Consider the following 20,717-nt stretch of genomic DNA (forward strand, 5'->3'; position numbering starts at 1 on the left):
CAAAGGTACATTGAAATTGTTTCTTCCATACAGGGCATCAGCTCTCAAGGGGCAATATTCTCTTAACCCGTTGAGGACGGTTTGATTTTGCTACAGCACGCATTTCCCATAGACACCTGCCCGAGTATACTCGGGACTCGTCCTAAACGGGTTAATAAATTCACTAAGTTTTCACAGAAATATGTATTCTTTAATTCATACACTACTTCAATATCATAAAACATGTTTCATTGTCTCATACGTACAGCATGTACACATCAATGAAAGACTTTCAATGGCAATGACACTGTCATCTTATTGTCCTTGCATATGTAAGAGTCAATGATGTTACCATTTCTAAAACGTAATACTGTATACGCTGTTATTTTCGCGTACAGATATTTTCGCACATGAGGAGGTCATAGACATTTTCGCGAGATGTTGTATTCGCGAACTGACGCCAACGCTAACGTAAATGCGCTATTACCTGAGCACATGGAGACATTTTCGCGTGTAATTAAATTCGCGATTCAACTGAGATTCGCAAAATTCGTGAAAATTACACCCTCGCAAAAATAACAGCTTAGATACAGTACTCTTTTAATAGACTTTAATCGTTGCTTTGCTTTTCATCAATGACTCTAATGGAACTTAATAACTCATACAGTGTAACTTTACTCTTCTTCATTAATCTGAACACTATTGTGAAGTTTCCCTTTAACTCTTCGTTTGCCTTGAATGCCAATTTGTACACAGTTCCAATAGTTTTGTATACACTGTCCAAAGACCCTGGCACACAAAGGGTTAAATATCACCCTAGAGCATCCTTCATCTTACATGTGTTCTCCTCCCTGGGGTTCCTGATAAGAGAACATGAGGGGCGCTACGCTCCTCGCTCTTTCATGTTCCTCAAACTGGCCCGCCGCCTCATGGTCTGCGTTCTCCTCCCGAAAGATCAGAGGGAGGCCGGACTTGTTGATGAGCCAGTAGGGAGCCGACACGGAAAGCTGATGGGGGCAGATGGGAAAATATTCATCACAGTCATTTCTTGTTTAGCCTTTGCTACCATAGCAGCCCCTCCCACATCCAACACAAAATGGCATCTTTTTTACATCCCTTCCATAAGTATAATCAACCATATTACAGCAATCACATCTATCACTACCATTGACACTGTACTCACCAATTTAAGACTTGCCAACATCCCTGAAACCTATCACCAAGGCAACCAGAACCCACATTCACCAGGTCCTGTAATACCAATCTTTCTACCACCTCCTCCTCTTCCTCTGACATCATAATTAGTTCCAACTTCATTATCATCATCATCATCACCATCCTCCTCCTCATCATCATCATTATCATCATAATCGTAATCATTCTCCTCAACAAATTGTTTTCTTCCATAGCAGTCCCCTCCCATCATACTACAAACTGTCATCCTCCAATAAGTATACAGTGTAACTGACCATATTTTAAAAATCTCTTTCATCACTTTCACGGTGACCATATTCATCAATTTGGGACTGTACTCAGCAATTTGGTCAACATCACTGAAACCTATCACCATGGTAACCACCACCACCATTCTTTCTCCCATCTCCCCCTTGTCCTCCTCCTGGGGCACACTCACCTTCAGCGACCTGCCAGCCATGCACTCCACCCTGACAAAGAGATTGAGCTTCCTCCTCTTCTGGTGGCCGTCTCTCAGCTCCACGTAGCCACACCCACCCCTGGTGTGCTTGGCCGGGATGGAGAGGGGGACGGAGCACTCCCTGAAAGACTCTGTGAAGAACTTAATGTCCTGGGCCAGGTCCAGATCAGTCTGCATGGATGAATTTAGTGAGCAAAACTGAACAATCTGAGAAATTATAGAAGGCCACTCTGTCAACTTAGAAAAACTTTACAGTTTTAAAGCCTCCAAAAAGTACCAGTTCAGTGGTTCAAATTTAGCATGAAAATTTTCTAATGTTGAGGATTACCTCACATTGAATTACAAAGAAATGGCAGAGAATATTTTAATCATGTTTCTCCCTTTAATCATCACTCATAAATATTGACTGCAGCACGGTATGGGAAAGAATTGAAATAGTTGACCTGCCACGACTACCTGGGCAGTCAATATCAATATACTGTACGAGCTGAAATTTTCGCGTACAGATATTTTCGCGAATTGCTACTTGGAGGACATTTTCGCGTGTTGTTAATTTCGCGGTTGCGAGGGTCTAACTGAACTTACTTACTAACGCATTATTATTTTCACACTTCAAAGGCGATTCGCGAAATTCACGAAAATAAAACCACGGCAAAAATTTCAGCTCGTACAGTATACAATTGTCCCTGGACTCGATCTCAGGATTACTGACCCTGTAGATGGGCTCATCCATGCCTGGCCGGATGCACCCCTGGACCCTTGACTTGACCACCAGGTAGTTCAGCTCCACAGGGAGGAGGTTGGTCAGCACCATGGGGGGTAAGACGATCAGGGTGTGGCCTGGCTGGGGGGTCTCGGCCTTCTTGGCCGAGGGGCGTCGGCCTGACGTGTGCTTGGTTGGGAACGCCTCATGTTTGACGCAGAGGCAGAACCTGTGAGTCATTAAGAGTGGGGAGAGGAGGGGATTGGAGGGGATGTTACTTCTTGATGAGCTCCTTTCAGTGCAGTTCAAACCAGTTATTGCTTAAAAATTTTTAGAGGGCCATTTTAAACTTATGATGGAAACTAGCAAAATACTGAATCCATTTTGAAACTGTTCATGTATGTTTGCTGTATGGAAATTATTAGTTAAATTTGTTACATATTTCTTCTTTGCTACAGCATCACTATCACAGAATATCTTCATCAAAAAAAAAAAAATGCTATCTCAGCAGAATCCTCCTGCCAACCCCTTGTAGCCACCTATTCCACAGAACACTGCAAATATCCAAGCCTTACTCAGCACCCTCCACAAATCAACAAATCTAAAAGCTATCTTCCTAGAGCCATGGGTAGTTTGAGACAAGAGAAGTGCTACTCAGCGTGATCCCCCTCCTCGAACCCACACCACCAGGGAATCCTGGCTTTGTCAAATGCTCCTTGACCAGATGCACCATGTTCACATTTTTATCATAAAACTTAAGTTTGTTTGTTTGTTCATTTTCCATCTAACAAGATGGCTGGATAGCCCATATTCACCTATACTAAACTAAGCTGGTCTTTCATGGGTCCAGTTGGATGTGAGGCGGGACCACTTCACTAGGTTAAACACCCAGCTCTTTGTGATGAATAAATGAAGCGGGATCTTTTACGTGCATGAGTTGTGACTCTCTCACACACGGGACCTCAATTTTATGTCCTAACCGAGGGACAGAGTGTTTTGCCTCTTGCTAGAGGGGATGGTATGATTACACACAACATTGCTCAGTCCAGACTCGGGTATTGAACCCGGGTCGCTTGGGTCGGTAGAAGACAGGCTACCGACTGAGCCAACTCACCGCCCTCAAAGTTACAAATTCTGGTCAAGTCTTGATGTCTTCAAGCATTTGTTTACATTCTTATCATAAAACTGAAGTTACCTTTTGGTCAAGTCTTAATGTCTTCATGCCAGGTCCTTTGATAATAAAACTGAAGAAGTACTTCTGAATTGATCATTACCATGTAGATATGCCTACGATAACAACTGTAATGGTCATTGCTGTTAATGACCACTCTTCTCTACCTTTTTCTCAGGAACTGTGAAAACAAAGACCTTAAAATGAACTGTCATATTCATCAACCTGCAATAGACACAATTTTATTCATCAAAGCTCTCATCTGTAGGCAAACTAAAATTCACCCTAAGTTACAAACTTTCTGGAGATTCAGTTTCAATTGGCTCTGTATTGTTTAATTTTGTTCAGTTTGGTTTGTTCTTTTTTTCAGTGAGATTGGTTGTATCTCTTCCACTACAGCGATAAAGACCCCTTGATCTTCAGTGCTGATGTGAATCTAAACGGGACACTGACCTGAAGATTCCTGCATTGCCACTGTCTGCCCTGCACTCCATGGGGACACTCATCGCTTCGCCGGGATTCTGAACCGCTTGCCACTTCAGGGGCCGGTCGCAGTACGACACGGCCCACCCCTTGGGGCGAAGGTAGATATCCCACAATGCATAGGGCAGAGGGATGGCAAGCTTGCCGTTCGGTTCCAGTGGATTCATGGAGACTGGATCTGGGTAGAAAAGATAGGGAAACAATAAATATGCAGAGAATTGGTTTTGTTGCACTGCTATCAAATGATAGACACCGTAAAAGCAGAATTTTTGCAAGAGCATTTTTTTTTAATGCTTGGCCTGAAAAGATAAATTTTGTGTTTTTATTTTTTAACTCCATGGAAGATAAAAATGAAATTGTGTTACATATAACAGGCAAAAAAGAACAAAAATGTGCACTTCCATTTTCAGCTAGTTTGTAATCATGTGACCTATGCAAAATGAGAGCACCCATTTTAAAAGATATTTCTTCAGATTTGTCCTTCTAGTCCATCTTGAAACAATTATCACATTTCTTTTTTTCTACCCCACAAAGCAGAAGGTGACGCAGGTTCAACTCCGACAGTTAGTTCCTTCTTTTTCACGTGGTGTTCATAATAAAACAGATCAAGCATACCTTCTAATTTACAGAGAGCAACAGCAAACAAAGAAATTTTATGTGACTTACTTTCTGTTGGTGACTCAGGGTTGATGAGCTTGAGTTCAATTGGCACACTAAGTCGACTGATGACCGTCAGAGCAGACCGCACGGTGATCAGCTTACGGGCACTGCCCTCTAGTGTTACGTGGAAGATAACTCTGGCTTGCTGCTGGTCAGAAAACTAAAACAAAACAAAATAACATAAAATACGAAGTTATGGAATGCATAATGGTCATCAAGCATTTTCAGTCATATAACAAAATGGTTTTAAGAGGAATACAATGAACATTTTGATAAGTTTTTTGGGGGGAGGGGCGGGGGTTAGATGCATCTGTAAAACATACAAAACAATTTTTCAACGGTTATAGGATATCCTGTTTAATGATTATCTAAAATATCCATTTGAGATCCCCAAAAGTCCTGTTTTTTCAAACATTTTTTTTTTTCATTGAAATGTGCATCACTGCATAAAATAGTTATACTGGCAAAGTCAGCTACATTCTCTCGTGTTCATGTTGGCAGCATATACATGTAGATTGTTTGTAATGACATTCAAGTCAACAGATTTGAGTTATACTGTGGCCACAGAACATGTTGTGACACTCATTGTGCTTGAGGATATGAACAAAAAAAAAATGTGGTTGTCATGGAAACAGTTTACTTTAAAAATCTACAATGGAACAAGTTGTGGCACTCACTATGCTGGAGAGCTGGTTGTGATGGGGTTTAGCCAGCCTGAAGAAGATGCCCACTTTATCGACAGAGACCGGTGTAAGCTGCTCCCATCCATCCACTTTCACCACCAACTGGTGCACTCGCAGCTCATGGGTGTTCTGGCAGAAATTTGAAAGAAAAGACAAGAACAAAGACATTCTCTGTCACTTTCATTTAATGCTCCTACCTTCACTTATGCAAAAAAAAAATAATATATATATATAAAAGCAAAACACAGTTACTTAAAAAAAAATAGATACATCCAAAAAATGGCAAGGTGCTGCCACACAAAAGAAAAAGTACACATGTATCAAAGCAATATAGTCATTTTGCTATTTTCAAACAGACCTCAAATTCCACATTTTCATCATGTCAAATACATTAAGCATTAATTCATTCATGATGACACAAAATTTGCTCCTGCAACAATTACTCTGGTCTTATTTTCTCTAAGGACTTTAGGGCTAGGGTTGTGATAGGGTTTTAGATTTAGTTTGATTTGAGGATCAGGATTAGGGATAGGGTTATGTTTTTGGGTAAGTTTTATGTTTGGCTTTAAAAGTGAGCGTGGAGACATTTCATGGAAGCAATACTATCAGAAGCAACTGTCATGGAACCACCAAATATCTCTCCCAAAATATTGTTCCACCCTCATTGGTCTAGACGGAATAATCAAAGGACTCACCCGATGCCTTGCTTTGCCCTTCTCTTCAAACATGAAGGGAATCTCTCCCCCCGGAGCCACGTCCTTCCACTGACTGAACGACCCCTCTGACTTGGACTTCTCTTCCGGCGATGATAGAACCCTGCAATAGAGGGCGTATGAGCACCAGATTTATGTGAAACAGCACCCCCAAGAGGGAAGCGAAGTGACAGCCATAGTGCATGAAACTCATTGACCTGATTTCTCAAGGGTGTTTAAATCAAATCCACCATTTAAATTTAGTCCATTTGCATTATCCATGGACTAAACCTAGAATAAACCTAGACTTTGTGACTTTGGGGCTTTGAGCACCATGACACGGAGAAAACATTATACAGAAGACACAAATATGCTTATGTCAGTAAATAGCGCTCAGATATTATGAGATAGAGACCAATTTCTACTTAGTTTGTTTTGCATGGTCAGATATCGTACAAGCAAGTACATATGTCAGTTGATATCCTGTGCTCTCATCTAAGTAGTTGATCTGTGCAGGTGAGAGTCTTGTTAACAATAAGGACTATGTCAAGTCATTCATGTTCTTAAAGTATTTTGGACAAAATCTATGTTTATCCCTTTCGTTTATTGTCTAATGTATCTATCATATACAAGGCACATAACAATTTTGAGTACAATTACTCTAGATCAACTGATAAATTTTACATGCAATCAATGAAGTTTCATGCTTGACATAAACAATGAAGTACGCTATACATTATGCTGGTATGAGGTAGATGTACAATCCATTTATAGACACCAGTAAATATTTTGTGGTAATACAATACTTTGATCGCTCAAATCAAGTAATTAGTTCCTCCCACAATTCTCTGAGAGCCCCAAATGCCCCTAAACAAGATTCTTTTTGCAGTTGCAAAAAAAAAAATGGATAGGTTGGTAATCTGCCTATGCAAAAGCAGTCAAGCAGTACATGTATCCCCTTTCCAAGGTAAACTTGATGTGCCACTAAATGATGCAAAATATCGATCAGACATGATATATGAATAAAGTGTTTGCTGAGCCCACAGAGCTGAGTGAATATCAAAATCTAGTGAGGTCACTTGATCACTACATACGTCTTCGTACAAATTTTATAGCAAAATAAGTGCACAACTACGTTGGAAAATGTAAATTAGATAAAAATACACAGTAACAGTTTTGCTACACAAAAAAAAAAAGAAGATATTGATAGATGAAACTCTAATCTTTTGATCACAGTCATTTTCTTGGTCAGCAGTTCACATATAAACATGAATTAAGGCCATGAGTGCAGACACTCTTGTCTACATTTTGGGAACCTGGTATACTAGGTTCCCGCATATAAGTTGATGCTACAGGAACCCGGTACACCAGGTTCCTGTAAGGCACAGGTTGAATAGAGAGAGAACACTGACTTGTTGGGTGTGGTCGTTAGAGTGGCAAACGAGAGGCGACAGCCTGTCTGGTTCCTGATGGCAAATGGGACGAAGGGGGAACGTTTCCGTCCGGTGGTTCTGATGGTGACAAAAATGTTGAATCAGAGTCTCTGAGTGAAGTCATTCTCCGACAAAACATGTACAAATGTAATGAGCCAAGGAGGAATACTGCTCTGTTTTCTGTTTTCTGAAATAGACTGACGAGTTTACTAATACACTAAAATTTTAGACACACTCTGTTATCAGAGGGGGTGGTAAGGGGCAGAAATCAAGGAAGAGTTCAGATAATATCTCTGTGTTATGCATTGCATCCAGATTTCTCCTTTTTTTAAATAATAATAATAACATAGACATGACACATTTCATGGTGCACAAATTTCAGCAAATTTCATGCTGAACTGACCTATTGAAAAAGAATAAACAGATTTTATTGGAGATACTAGATTTTGCAAAAAGTACTCTTGTCTGTAAATTCCAAAAAAAAAGAAAGAAGAAGCAAAGATCACTGAAATGGGCTCAGTGTGAAAATATTGCAGCATATGAGTGAAGCTTTCCAGACTTACATTGCTTTTTCTTCCTTTCTCATTTTTTTCTTATTCTTCAGCCAGCTTTCACCACTCACACCATGCTCACTTTATACAAATTCTGAATTTTATTTTGCAAATCATACTACAGTTCATTGTTACACTTTGAGAGTTAAATTGACGGTTACATTCAATCGTAATGTCCTTTGTACATAATGATGATGTGATACTGTTCTCAATTCATTTGAGGCACACAGTGAGACATGAAGTGAAGCTTAAACTAGAATGATCAAGTCTTACCCTCCCTGGCTATAGTAGTCTTCAGTCCAGCTCTTCTTAGTGTCACTGTACAGGTTTATCAGGGCACTTGTCAGGTTGAGATCCAGTCTCTCATTCACTGAAAGAGAATAAAAAGCATATAAATGCTTGGAGAAGACTACTGACTATCCTTAAAACAACAGCTATCTTCACATTAAAATCTGTGACTAAATCTTCATATAAATTGGTTTACTTGTAAGTGTGTATGACGAAAGGTTTGGGTATGGTTGCGGGGACCAAAACGCAATGAACACTGTCTCTTTATGTAAACAACCTTGCATGTGGTCTATATCTTCATCACTACAGAGGGTATACAGTTCCAAAATAAGCCAATAATAGTAAAAATTGGTTTCACAAAACAAGAAATACTAAAGAACATGCAGTGTAATTACTAATATCTCTTTTCATTTCTAATTTCCAGCAACCACCACCATTTATTCTTCTAATTCCTGGATTTGGGATTTCAAACGTATCACCTTTAAATTGTTACAGTAGGACATGCATACAATACTACCCTCTCCTTCTCCTTTGGCAACAAGTCCCTGAGTGTAAACAAGCATGGGTCACTGGACAATGTGTATCACGACAAAAGCAATTTATCTTTGTTGGGTTAAAGATGACTGTATAAACAAAACAATCCCTGGATTTCATTGATACAGACAATGAGAAATGAAAATAAGGGAGGTAAAAAGATAGAGGTGGATTATACAGAATGGCATACCTTTCATTTGAATGAAGAGTTTTTCAGGGTACATCTGACTAGCAGCTTGCTGGATCCACTCAACATTGCACCTGCAGGATTGGCAAAACATTGGCAAAGTATTGGGGATGAGCCAGGACAGAGAAAATACACTAAGGTCTTTAAATTCACACGGGGAATCGAGATGTTAAAATTTTACTTTGGGGGTATGTTTTTGTGTGAGTGTGTGTGTGTGTGTGTGTGTGTGTGTGTGTGTGTTTTCTTCTAAGCTTCAATATCAATAAGGCTATCAGGGTAAAATGACGAAGTGTCACAAATCACAGAACTATGTATTAGCATTAGCTACACAGAGTCACCTCTATCAACGCTCACAATTCTATCAATGCCTTCTCCTCCCTCCCCTTCTTCTTCTTCTTCTTATAATCATTACTAATTTTGTTATCATTATCATCATCACCAATATCATCATCATCATCATCATCCTCACCCTCATCATCATCATCACCCTCATCATCATCATCCTCGTCATCATCCTCGTCATCCTCCTCCTCATCCTCCTCCTCCTCCACATCATCCTCACCCTCATCACCATCATCATCATCACCACCATCATCATCATCATTACTTTATTTCTCATTCTGGATTTAATTGCAAACTGTGAAGAGTTTTGGAGATATGTATTGGATGATCTTGGACTCACTTCCACGGTTCTAGGCAGGGCTCCCATCCAGACAGGCTCCTGTTGTAGTAATCAGCTGCCAGGAGGCACGAGGCCTGGCCCTGGGCACTGGGCAGCAGTTTCTGGAAGAAGTTCAGATTCTGGCATGACATCTCGATCAGGGGAACATCGATGTTGCCGCAGTCGTCGATCAGGGTGATGCCCAGGGTACCGGCTCGGACCTTAGAGGTCACATAGAAAAGAAACATATCATAATATTCACAATTACTCAAGATAAATGATCACTACATAAAATCAAAAATATGAACTTAACTCCTTACAGGACAAGTTCACCTGATAACATGTGTGGATCGAGTAAATGCAGCAATAATTTAGTATAACACATCAGTAAAAGTTGGGGGAAAATCGGACAATCCATCAAAAAAGCTAACCTGCACATTACATGTGTGGAGCTGGAGTGTGAATCGCTGTGAATGCTGTGCGTGCACAAGCATACAGTGTACGAATCTATGTGGTGATATCAACAACACTGCATCGGCATTTAAAAATCCATTTTTTCATGTTTTCATCAATAACATTTCTTGTGGCTATCAGAAATGTCAAGATGTCCCATATCTGACAGTTTCATTAAAAATTTAAAGCCAATTATGACAGAAAATAGGATAATTTTGTCTAAAAAATATGTTGATCACTGTTTTGTTTTTACTCCAGCTGCTGCTACACACTCAGATGTTCCACCATGAGAATGAAAAGTGCAGATGCTCAGCAATTTGCTCATAAGCATTGAAGCACTTCCTTCATGACTATGTAACATAAATTCACACGCACACACATGCAAGACAGACATGTGGATGCATAAATATACATGAAATACTGACAACAAATATAAAGCAAATGCAGTTGTAAGATTAAGATAGTACTCACAAGAAATACTAAGGATATAAAGAAGTTGGTTACCTCTATCCCAGCTATCTCCATCTTGCTCGCCTTCTCCTCTCCCCTGTCCTTATCCCCCGGGCTCCGGGGAGAGGTGGAGGAGGAGGAGGGGAGGGGCTGGGCGTTGTCTATCAACCAGGAAGCGGCGAGGTCCAGCCGGTAGTTGGAGGCCTCCAGGGCCTTGCGGCAGTCCTGGGAGCGGAAACCCAGCTCCTTGAGCTTGGACACTGGAGGGAGGGGGGATAGAGAGAGAGAGAGAATGACCAACAGTGAAGCACATAGCACTTTCAGACACACCAAGTTATTGGAAATTTATACGATGTATGGATATACACGTGTACATGAACAACGCATTAACTGGAGACCATTCAGACACAAAATCCTGAAAAACAAGCTTCAGATCATGCAATGTCATGTTTCAGTTCCATGACATTTCCTCCTGCAACAACTGCTCCCATGACATATCTGCATGCTAAGCCAAACATAAATTCTACCCACAAATATAACCCCCTATTAAACCATAATCCTCACATCACACTAATCCTAAAAACCCTATCACAACCCTAAGCCTAACCCTGAGTCCTTGGAGAAAATATCAAAAGACCGGAGCAACTGTCGCAGGAGCAAATGTCGTGTCACCAGCATTTTCATACAAACCAAATTATCATATATTTATACAATTTACAAATTTAAAGGGACTGTACAGTACTGGTTGAGGTGGGGATTCATGTTTTGAACATTCCTAAGTGAGATAATGAAAAGCCTCTTATGAAATATGAAAGAGCATGTAATTTTACGAAGGATTCAACGTTTATTTGATGAAAATTGGTTTCCAAATGGCTGAGATATCCAAAAGAGTGCTAATAATAAAAGGCAACAGGCCACAACTTTATTAGGATCTATTTGTTTCACCTTGCTTTTGGATATCTCAGCCATTTCAAAACCGATTTTCATCGAATAAACATTTGATACCCCTTAGAACTGCATGCTCTTTGACATCTCATATAGTGGTTTCTGAATATCTCGCAAAACGTTAAAAGTTAAATCCTCACCTCGACCAGAACTGTACACACCCTTTAAAACGTGTTGACATGAGACCAGTTAGATTCATTTGGTAGTTCACAGAAAAACCCCACCTCAAGGACGTATGGACATAAGAGCATTCAGATACAAATATACATCACTTGAGGCATTCTTCGGGTTCTTTGTTTTCAATAAAGGCGACCCTCACTCCACGGTTAATTTGAAATTAGAGCTATTACATTCACTACAACTCAATGCACCCACGTCGTCACGGAGCAACTGCAAAAAACACCTCATAATTGGCCAGTTCTGTCTCTTCAGAGCTTCCCCCTCACAATGCAAAACAAAATTCACAACAGGAGCAATAAAACATCTTTAAATTTGATCATGTCTCATCCCATAGTAGAGCCAGAAGAACCACATGGTATACAGCAACGCCAAGGCGTTGACATAAATACGGAATGATCTTTGGCACGCTGGAGTTGACCAGGCCCAGCTAACCTTGCTTTCGCAGCTTGGGCTTCGACTGCTTCTCCTCCGCCTCGTTCTTCTTGTTGTCGGCATCTTCGTCTTCGTCGTCGGGTGCCTTCTTGATCATCTGGGCCGGCAGAGAGTTGGCGATGCCCAGAAAGAGCTGGGCGTCGTGGTAAGAGACTCGCAGATTTAGAGCCTGGATGTGCACCTGTCAGAAGAATTAGAGGTGGAGGGATGGGGATTAACCCATTGAGAACCAGTTTATTTTGCTACGACACACACATTTCCCATAGACACCTGCCCAAGTGTACTCAAGACTAGTCTTCAAAGGGTTAGTGAAGAAAAATGTGACCGATCATTTGTGATAGAAACATCTCTTCTGATCCTCTGAACTTACCTGACGACTGTTTAAAGGTAATTGTAGAATATTTCGGTGTAGAAGCTTTTGCTCATTCTGAGCTTGCAAACACACACTAAAATTCGACAGATTTCGACAGCGCATACAATGCCATTGCATTTTCTTTGCAATCAACACTCCCAGCATACAAAGGGTTAAAGTCAATGAATATCTTCAGAGCGGGTTTTTAAATGTCAAGATCTCATACCTCGAAGATGGTATGTGCATCCATGATGTCGAGGAGTCCCCCCAGCTGCTGGCCGCTGTGGATGTGGGAGGAGCTCCCCTTGAGCTCCACGTTGATGGTGCTGGGATCCACGATGGAGAGGGCAGACTCCTCTTCATTCCTCATGGAGCAGGAGAAAACCTCTAGCCCCTCCAGGCCCCCAGAGAAGGGATTCTCCTTGGAGTCTGGCTTGTAGGTCAGCACGGCACAGGTGGACTGGGAAAGACACCGAAAACATGGTGTTACAGTGTTGAAATGAGCTTTTGCCCATTCTGTGCACAACTCTGCACCTTTAATGCTCAACACTTCCATAGAACACCAGATGGTAGAATTGCTCACAGTATCATAGGCATGATGTAAGTAAAACCCTGTGTTTTCAAAATGGAGAAGTGCTTAATGATTAATCTGGTGCAGATGGTAAAACTATTAATAACAGCCTAAATTCAATACGAAGGTACTGTTATTACATGAGCCACAATGTACAAGATTTACATACTCAAAACCTTCCTAGGAATAACTTCTTCCTTCTACTGCATTACAGAGACTGATGAGTGTCTTAGGATTTTGTTTTCTGAGCTCAGTGCTGCAAAAAGGGATTGCAATGAATGGGACTGGTAGCCTCATCTTGTGAGCAGCTCACCTTCAAGATGACAGCATTGGAGTCTTGTGATGCAGTGTCCTCCAAGATGACAAATTCGGTCTCAGTGACATTCACTTTGAACTCCGATGTCTTCTCCACCTGTTAGAGAAAAAAGACAAATAAAAATATGCAATTAAAGTCTGCTATCATTGTGATCCATGAGAAATAAGACAATACTGATGGACTCAGAACTCAACAAAACAAGAATGTCTTTGATAGTGTCTTGTTATTGGCCCATCCCTTCATATTACAACCACAGTACACAAGACATGCCTTAGGTCTGAACCAAGATTATGGCATAGAATCCTTGAGATTTTTCATTGTATACAAAATGAACAACTGACAACTGCTTCAAACACATTATTACCTTCAATTTTAGAAAAGAGCAGCACAAAAATGAGGATAAGTTCCAATCTGTCAGGCCTAGCGGTCATAACAAATATCTCAGACCTTTGACTTTATAATGTGATAAAACTGTCAAAAATGCACTGCTCTCACACCATAAATCTCAATAGCACAAAGTATGCAGGGCTTCATTGGTGCCCACCTGTTCCTTGTGTGGCACCCTCTTGGTGAGTATACCGGTGCCGAGACTGACGGGTGACCCCGCCCTCTTATCCACACTAGTGATGTTAGAGGACTCAGTGGATGGTCCCTGGGAAGTGGAGGCCTCAGATGGCGTCCTCACACTGGCTCCATCTGATCCTGACGGGGAAAAAATCATACCAAGAGTACATTTACCATCAACAAAGACCATATTACATTATATCTGAATATAATACTTCATGAACTATCACATACTTTGAAGACACAGAATAATACATGTGCATTTTATCTTCAGTTACTCTGTTTTCATTAAAACTTACAATGTAATATGTAAAATAAATATTCAACTGTTTCAAAAATCCTATCAATTTGGTTAGTACAGATACATACATAGGACTTATACACGTATGTAGATATCACTCAGATTTCATTTGATGTAGGCCCTACCATGAAATTTAATACCTAATTAGAAAAAACAGACAACAAGCTAAAGTTCAATTTCCTTGTCATGTCAGTCAGGATATCTGTCTTTCTAGTATTCCATGAATTCATTTGTAATGTTTCAATGAACTGTCCATAAAGAACCAAAAAGAGCCAGCTCAAAACAAATGCTACGTGTATCTCAAGACAACTCATTACCACAGTACTCCTAAATTGAAGTGCAATAGGGACTACGGAAAGGTTACTATCAAACTGTGATTGATTCAATGTGGGTGCCTGCGAGTCAACTGCAGTATAATACAAACTGTAGAATGGCTAATATAAATTTTGTTGATTGAATGAACATACATTGTGAGGCCTGTGAGTCAACCGCATTGTTGTAAGTACTATGAAATGATCACTGTCAAAATTCAAATAATGGAATGGGCTTCTTGCGCAGCCTGAAGTCATCTGTGTGGAAGGTTCACTGTGAATTTTTGATTGAAACAATGGTCTCACCTTGAACCATCTTCCAGTCGACCACAGTATAAAAAGTACTATGCAACAGCTGCTTTTAAATTTTTATTGATTGTACAGCGTACGGACTTGCCCAGAACAGTATGCTACATAGTTGACTGTAGTCAACTATTCAAGTACTATGGAATGGTTGGTATATTATTTTGATTGATTCAGTGGCCATACCTTGAGGTGCCTGTGAGTCAAGCACAGGGTAATAAGTTCTACAGAATGGTCCCTATCAAGCTGTGACCGATTAAATAGAGTCAACCCGACTGGCCCGCAAGTCAACCGACTACCACCCAAGTGTAATAAATACTACAGAATGGTCACTATCAAATAGTGACTGCTGGAGCGGACTCACCCTGTGCGGCCTGAGAGTCGTAGCCCAGGAGAAAATCCTTGACCGCTAGGAGAAGGTCCATGACGCACACCACACGCATGTTGTTGAGCAGCGCCGTGGCCCTGGTGTTGTCCGACTGGGAGGCGTAGTGAAGCTCAAGCTGGAGCGGGTTGGGGTTGCGACTGTGGTGCCTCGTTGGGGTCAGGATCTCCTCGAAGACGTTGCTCCTCCGCTTGGAGACGTCACCTGACAAATTCATTTCATTTGAAATAAAATAAAAAACAAGGGTTAACATTACCCAAACTGTCAGTCTTTTTTTGTTGTTGTTAATCTCCCAACCAGAAAACAAAACAAAATAACAACAGGACTCATGCCACAATTCAATAACACGCACACATTTACGTAAATACCAATTGCAAACTCAGGTGCACATGTGGAAGTTCATTACGGGAATTTATATGTATGGTATAGCATAATGCTGATTACACTCTGATGATGTCATGAGCTTCATACATCATACCTATTCATTCTGCTTGTAGATTAACATGACAGACATGAATTTCATACAAGCACAATGAGATAGAAATTTGAATCTCTTTCAACACTTCATCTACTGTCTTGCAAAGGCTATGTGTGCTCATCATGACAGCTTTGACTCTGTGCCATTATAGGGGCCTGAGAGGAATTAAAGAATCTCTGAACCCATTGAGGACAAGTCCTGAGTATACTCAGGAAGGTGTCTATGGGAAATATGTGTTGTAGTAAAATCAGGCCATCCTCAATGGGTTAAAGGGGAAGTCCACACTGAAAATTTGGTTTGAGTAAATAGAAGTAGAAAAATAAGAGCAACATGATAGTGAGAGTTTGAGCAAATTATGATAAAGGCTATGAAAGTTATGATTTTTATTTTTCCCCAAGATGTGATCAATCAAGCACAAATTGGATTCTCCCTGATGTATCACATAAACTACATGTAAACCTTCCATTTGCCCTGTGCATATTGGCTTGATGATGTGTCCTGTTCCTGTAATTTTCCTGTTTCTATTCCCCCAAACTAATTTTTCAGGTTGAATTTCCTTCTTGAGATTTGGAGACTTGAGGTCGGTTGATGCCATACCTTTCCACCTTGTGTCGTACGCTCTGATAGCATGTGATACCAGGTCCACCATCTTTGATCCGTTGGACTGGCTCATGAAAGAGAACTTGGATTCCATGAAGTTGAACTGTCCTAGCGACCTCTCTGTCATGACCTCTTCACCGCCATGGCGACTGTCCGGATCGTGCCTGCTCCACAAGGGGTCGCCGGGGTCAGAGCCATGCTGGAGCAAGAGTTCGAGGGTCACGTTCACCAGGTTGATGTGCATGGAGATATTGGTGCATATCTGGCCACTGAGGACTGTCTGGGACTCCGGGTTGGCGGGGCGTGGCATTGGCTGGAACTCCTCCAGCTGTTCTCCCAGGTTGTGGTCAAGGAACCCGCGGATCAGCTGGTACTGGGACAGGTCTAGGCAGCAGTGGACCGACGACAGCAAGCCCTGGATTTCCATATCTGGAACTGATGACAAGGAATAAAAGGTGTCAATGTGTGTGAAAGAGTTGCCACTTCTGTTGCAATAAAGGCAAGATACAGAATGGCGTGCTCTACAGCATGAGAAATGTAGACAATATAGAATAGAAAATATTCTATCAAAGTCAAGTGAGAGCAGTTTGGTGTTCAGCAGAAGAAAAGATCTAGGGTTTAATGTGCACAATGTAGGAACTGGATTCAGTCCAGTGATTGAGCTAACATGTTGCAAAGCAATATGAGCACAGGGATGTATCAACAAAAAGATCACAGACCTACAAATATTACTAACTGTACGAACAGAAAACAAAAAACTCAAATCTGCTTCATGAATTACACTTTAAATTCACACATCTACCTATAAGGACTTACCCACAGAAGACAAACACATTTTTTCTTTTTGGGGGAACAAAAAGAGATGCTTAATAAAAAAGACACCACAGATTCACACAGAAAAATGGTCAGTACCATAAAAGAAATTGAATACTTTACCAGTTCTCCTGATGTCAACATCTAGATTTCGGTCCACCTGGATCTTCAGTAAACACGTCTGCTTCAGCAGCTTGCCACCCTAGCATGAAGAATCAAGTCACAGGAAGATGATTTTTGATAAACTTACATTATAGCAGCATTAGATATCACAAACAAATTAAAAAGTCATATTGTTTTCACCAGAAAACAGTATGACTGGTTGGTTCATATCCGTACATATTCATTTCCTCACATTCACCCAACACCCTTTAGGAATTACTAAACATTTCTCAGTATTGTTTGATGCATGAACATTTAAGTTCAATATAACAGATGACTAATCTATTTGCAATAAACTTCCAATGCTTGCACTCAATTTATTAGCGATCTCTAACACTATGATACTGACATCAAATGATTCTATTAAAGACCTTTCTGTTCAGATGTGTACAAACCTTTCTCTGCACAACAAATGAAGGGAAGATGAGTGCTGTTCCATCCGACACGTTGAAGGCATCATGAGAGACTCTCTCTGCAGAGTACAGGTCCATGTCTTCCAGGTCAATGTGGATGCAGTCCAGGAGACAAGCCCCTTCAGCATTACCACTCCCACTACTTTCACCACCATCATCACGCTCTTTGGTTTCTTTGGTTCCCTTTTCTCTGGAACTCCCCTTTGAACGCTTGTGGGTATGCACTGGGGTTGAGGTGCGGGGACCAGCCCCTGCAGCCGCCCTTGTCAACACCCCCGAGGAGGCTCCCAGATCCAAGCCAGTTTTGGACCCAATGTTTAGTCCGGGAGTTGTGCTGGAGGCCACCTTCCTCGTTTCCTTAGAGGGCTTGGTGTCTCCCGGGGGCTTGGTGTCTCCGGCGGTCTTGGTGTCTCCAGAGGTCTTGGACACACCCTGGTCTCTTGGGCGCATCTTCGGGCTGGAGGTCTGGTGGATGATGGTTCCGGGGGTTCCCGACATGAGGAACTGGTTGTATACGGTCAGGTTGCCAAGGTTGATGACCAGGAGGTCCTGGGAGTGGGAACTCACTGGGGCCAGCATGACGGGAGAGCCAGCCTGGACGTCAAGCTTGATACGAGAGGTCCTGGATGGACCAACTAATACCTGGGAGGGGGGGGGGGGGGGAACGTAAAAATAAGATAATGCTAGAGACTATTGGTAGAAGGCATATAAATTATGGATGATGAAAAGAGAGCAAGCAACTCTCATGACGACCTTGAACAACTTTGCTATCTTAACCTAGTGTCCCTGAGAAACAGTAATCCTTACAACCTTGAAACTTTGAACTTTGAGTTATGATATGCAATGGATTAACTTGGGTGTGAATATCATCAATGTAATCATGCAGGAATCAGTTTCTGCACCACATTATCATGGAGATTGAAGGATTACATCTTGGAAACTTGTATGGCACAAGAAAATTGACAAAATGCCGACAGCTTCAGGTCTTAAGAAAGTTAAAAAGCCTCACCTGATGGCCCGCTGACGCAGCCCGCATGGTGCCCAAGACCTCCTGGAGCTGGTTGAAGTGTTGGGCAAAGGCCACCACCTCCGACTGGAAGCGGTTGGTGTGGACGTAGCGGACTGACGACATGCGCAACTTGACGCTGATGTCAAACTCCCTCAGGGATTCCCTGTCCGGCTGCCCGTATCTAAAGAAGGGAATGCGACACCAAATTTGAATACATCATACAAATAGTGACTGGTCACTAATACGAATTTGTTGTTCCATTGAACAAATACAGGCCATTCACTATTGCATCTATATTATGCACACCTCTGACATTAATGAGTGTGGTCCAAGCCAAGATCTGAATACAGAGCTGTACTGGTAATCATTTTCCAGGTTTTTCCTTGAAATCAAGAAGTCAATTTACTTGTAAATGTGAAAGCTGAGGGCTTCCTCCCCCTTTGTTGTGAACCTCTCTCTGTAGAGAACGCCATGTGGTGTCAGGTCCAGCAGTAGGATGCTTCCCAGGTGACCTTTGACCTCTAGATTGCCCTCTATGCTTGTCATGTGGGCCGTGACCTCTGACACGCTGGCCCTGGCAAGCTCATAGTCGGGCTTGTTGAGGATGAGGGACAGCGAAGCAAGGTGGACCTGCATCTCCATGTTGTTGATGTCATCAGGAACACCTAGTGATCACGATAATCACAGAATGGAAAATTTTACATTGATTTTCAATAAAGCTCTGCTAAGTTCAAAGATCAACCCACAAGAATTGATTCAGAAAATAACAGGAATTTCTCTTTAAAGGAAGCACTTCTAGCAGTATTGTGCACTCACCAAAGTTGTGGTTAATTCCAAGATAAACCCACAAGAACTTAACTTTAAGAAAATTTCTCTTCAAAGGAAGTACTGTTGTACACTACCTCCAGCATGTTTTTTTTTTTTTTTTTTTTTTGAATGTGCTGCAGCAATCCATGGCCATTAGCATTCCTCGTGGTTTCATATTACACAGAAATGGCTATGGTTCAGCATGATATAAACTGATCTCATTCAATTATTGCATTTCTTTTTTTTTTTTGGGGGGGGGGGGTCACAATAAGGGATGGATGAAGTTTATTTCTGGTTTGCTCCGCAATCTTTTCAGAAGCAAAGCAGGAAGTCATCTTAATTTCTTCTCATTCTTGTGACTGTGTCAAATGTAACTTCAAATCAGTTCTTCAAGATTTAGCATACCTGCATCAACTTCACAATAATCAAGGAATGAGGTTACTAATGTCTCTTCTATGAACAACATGGTTACTATTGTTTGCAGCATTCAAACACAACTCGTGAATCTTCTCTGATTGAAATGGACCCATCACACAATTATCAATGCAGAAAGACCTCATGAATCACAGATGTTTATCGACAGTCTGGGCACCATTTCATAAGAAGTTGATATATATGCAACTCTTGCTGGAATGGCACTTGTCAAGGTAACAAGAATCCAGTTTCCTGATTGGCTGTTGCCATGGGAAGTTGCCATTCCAGCAAGAGTTGCTATCCTAGCATCTTTTACGGAATGGGGGGGGGGGGGTCATAATGGCTCCCAAATTTACCTAAACCTGAGGGGCTAGCTTCGGTTGCCTTTGTCTCCCTGCTTGTACCACCAGCTTCTGGTGTCCTTACATCACTGGGTCGGGGGGATTCCCCCTTGGGGAGGGAGCTCCCGATGCCTAAGAAATCCAGCAGCACCACCCACGTCTGCTGGTTGATGGTGATGTCCAGGCGGTTGAACTCAACGTCGACAAAACGGTTGATCTGAATGTAAACAGGGCAAACATGGTGGGATCAGGATAGCAACAACAAGAATTATTCATAACTGGTAAAGCAGATAGCAACAGTTGATTGGTACCCCTATACACTGAAATGTCAAATGACATAGAAGTGTGATGATGGTATTTATAAAAGCTACATAAAATGTAAATCATTTTAAAAACTGTAATGCGATGGTGATAATGATAATGACAATGACAATCAGT

The 20,717-nt window shown here is 41.4% G+C and overlaps 1 protein-coding gene across 1 annotated transcript in view; it reads right to left on the reverse strand.

Moving 5' to 3' along the window:
- The window catches only part of LOC140238618 (intermembrane lipid transfer protein VPS13D-like), a 133,365-nt gene that overhangs the window by 77,563 nt on the left and 35,085 nt on the right, over nt 1-20,717 (reverse strand). Inside the window, exons 27-49 of the mRNA XM_072318518.1 lie at nt 20,295-20,496; nt 19,124-19,382; nt 18,718-18,898; nt 17,691-18,350; nt 17,257-17,335; nt 16,318-16,755; nt 15,222-15,446; nt 13,923-14,080; nt 13,376-13,474; nt 12,718-12,951; nt 12,140-12,320; nt 10,637-10,842; nt 9,701-9,900; nt 9,022-9,092; nt 8,283-8,379; nt 7,438-7,536; nt 6,029-6,149; nt 5,328-5,462; nt 4,657-4,810; nt 3,961-4,168; nt 2,346-2,565; nt 1,613-1,804; nt 817-986 (exon numbers count right to left, since the gene is read on the reverse strand). Of these exons, the coding sequence (XP_072174619.1) occupies nt 817-986; nt 1,613-1,804; nt 2,346-2,565; nt 3,961-4,168; nt 4,657-4,810; nt 5,328-5,462; nt 6,029-6,149; nt 7,438-7,536; nt 8,283-8,379; nt 9,022-9,092; nt 9,701-9,900; nt 10,637-10,842; nt 12,140-12,320; nt 12,718-12,951; nt 13,376-13,474; nt 13,923-14,080; nt 15,222-15,446; nt 16,318-16,755; nt 17,257-17,335; nt 17,691-18,350; nt 18,718-18,898; nt 19,124-19,382; nt 20,295-20,496 (4,589 nt within the window). The remainder of the gene's footprint in view (nt 1-816; nt 987-1,612; nt 1,805-2,345; nt 2,566-3,960; nt 4,169-4,656; nt 4,811-5,327; nt 5,463-6,028; nt 6,150-7,437; nt 7,537-8,282; nt 8,380-9,021; nt 9,093-9,700; nt 9,901-10,636; nt 10,843-12,139; nt 12,321-12,717; nt 12,952-13,375; nt 13,475-13,922; nt 14,081-15,221; nt 15,447-16,317; nt 16,756-17,256; nt 17,336-17,690; nt 18,351-18,717; nt 18,899-19,123; nt 19,383-20,294; nt 20,497-20,717) is intronic.

This window comes from Diadema setosum, chromosome 15 (genome assembly GCF_964275005.1).
Source record: "Diadema setosum chromosome 15, eeDiaSeto1, whole genome shotgun sequence".
Classification (NCBI taxonomy): domain Eukaryota; kingdom Metazoa; phylum Echinodermata; class Echinoidea; order Diadematoida; family Diadematidae; genus Diadema; species Diadema setosum.